The sequence below is a fragment of the Armigeres subalbatus genome, chromosome 1 (genome assembly GCF_024139115.2).
Source record: "Armigeres subalbatus isolate Guangzhou_Male chromosome 1, GZ_Asu_2, whole genome shotgun sequence".
Lineage (NCBI taxonomy): Eukaryota > Metazoa > Arthropoda > Insecta > Diptera > Culicidae > Armigeres > Armigeres subalbatus.
Window position 1 is genome coordinate 18,348,207 of NC_085139.1, and position 1,785 is coordinate 18,349,991.

A 1,785-nucleotide genomic window follows, 5' to 3' on the forward strand; every position below is an offset into this window, starting at 1 on the left:
TCGACTGCATCGTACATAATTGTGCCGATCCGTGTGTAGCGATCCGATTACGTGTTATTCGACTAATTTCGAGCAAGAGGCGATGAAGCCTTCTACTTATTCACTCTCGGTGATTGGATTATGTTGGGCATTACTCGCCTGGCTTAGTGGAGTGCAAGGCCGTTTGTATTTTACAAGCTACAAGTGAAATAATTTGTGACTTCTTCTACAGTGAATTGTTAACCATTTGCAGAAGATGCTCCGTGTACAACACCTCTTCAAAAATCTGGCTATTGCGTTCCAATACAACGATGTCGAAACATTTACACACTGTTGAGTAATCCTATTCCTCCATCGAAAGGACATGCTAATTACATAAGGAAGGCAGCTTGCGTACTTCCCGATGTTACGCGTAGCATTTGCTGCGAACCACAAGAAGTGGTCGTTCAATCCCCTTCACCGACTGCTACAACAGCAAGGACATGTCCTAATCGATCAACTACTTCCAAGCTAAACTTACTACCGCAAGAATGTGGGAAAGCCGCTGAAGATAGATTGTCAAGAGCAAATGTTACTAAGGTATTTTCGTACCCTTGGATGGCGGTCATTCGGTATGAGGTGAAAGGAAAAATCGCCGACCGATGTGGTGGATCCTTGATTAACGAACGATATGTTCTAACAGCAGCGCATTGCATCCGGACTAGAAGGGAGAAATTGTGGGTGAATCGAGCGAAGGCTATGCTGACATCTAATTGACATTCTTTCAATTTCCACAGACATAGCGTGGTACTGGGGGAACATACTAAGGATCAAGAAATAGATTGCAACGTTTTCCACGATGAACGTGGAAATGAAATCGATAGAGATTGCGCCAATCCATCTGAATCGTTTGGGGTTGAGTCGTACGCTGTACACGAGGAATACAATCGTCCAAGATTCAGTAATGACATCGGACTGATTCGCCTGAATAGAGATGTCACTTTTGCAGGTACATATTTTTAGTGGTGTGGATCACTTTGAAGTCACTTTGAACGAACATGTTCATAGTGTCATTTAGAATACATGCTAATGATCTTAACTGAGTTTATTTTATCTATTGAAGATCACATGCGACCACTTTGCTTACCAGTTACGGCAAAGCTTCGAAGGAACGTCTTCGATAGATACATTGTAACTGGTTGGGGAATGACGGAACATGGAGCACCTTCGAATGTGCTCCTACAAGCTACTGTGCCTCTCGTAGATAACAAAGAGTGTCAACAGAAACTGAATCAGAACCGACTAAACATCAAGTTGAGCAGCAAACATATGTGCGCAGGCGGTGAAGATTACGTTGACTCTTGCAGCGGGGATTCGGGTGGACCAATGGGAACTTTCGTCGACCATCGGGGGGTCCGTTTCGTGCAGTACGGAATCGTTGCCGCCGGTGTCAGCTCTTGTGGCCAATTGAACGTACCTGGAGTGTACTGCCGGGTTGCTGATTACATGGACTGGATATTGGATAAAATTGAACCAAGCTGCTGAGCATGATTTGTATATTTCAACTTACATATAGGTACTGTCAAGGTTAGATAAAGTCAGAATATATAGCATTAAATGTCTGTGCGGATACGTTGATGACGGTTGATGACAACCCTCCTCTTTGGAGATGGAAATAGAAGATACGCAGCACTTTGAAACTTCCAAGTGCACGTTGGTCCTCCTGGTAAAGTCCAGGTCTCGTGTCCGTAGAGGACGACCGATCTAATGACTGTTTTGTAGATGGTCAGTTTGGTACGGCGGCGAACTCTATTCGATCGCTCCGAT

At 44.3% G+C, this 1,785-nt stretch overlaps 1 protein-coding gene across 1 annotated transcript; it reads left to right on the forward strand.

Annotated features, from left to right (window-relative positions):
* LOC134208149 (serine protease grass-like) lies at positions 1-1,580 on the forward strand. The gene is made up of 4 exons (XM_062684217.1): positions 1-161; positions 233-695; positions 756-967; positions 1,082-1,580. Exons 1-4 carry the CDS (start codon positions 83-85, stop codon positions 1,501-1,503), a joined length of 1,176 nt encoding a protein of 391 aa, XP_062540201.1. The 5' UTR covers positions 1-82; the 3' UTR covers positions 1,504-1,580.
* Positions 1,581-1,785: the final 205 nt, after the last annotated feature.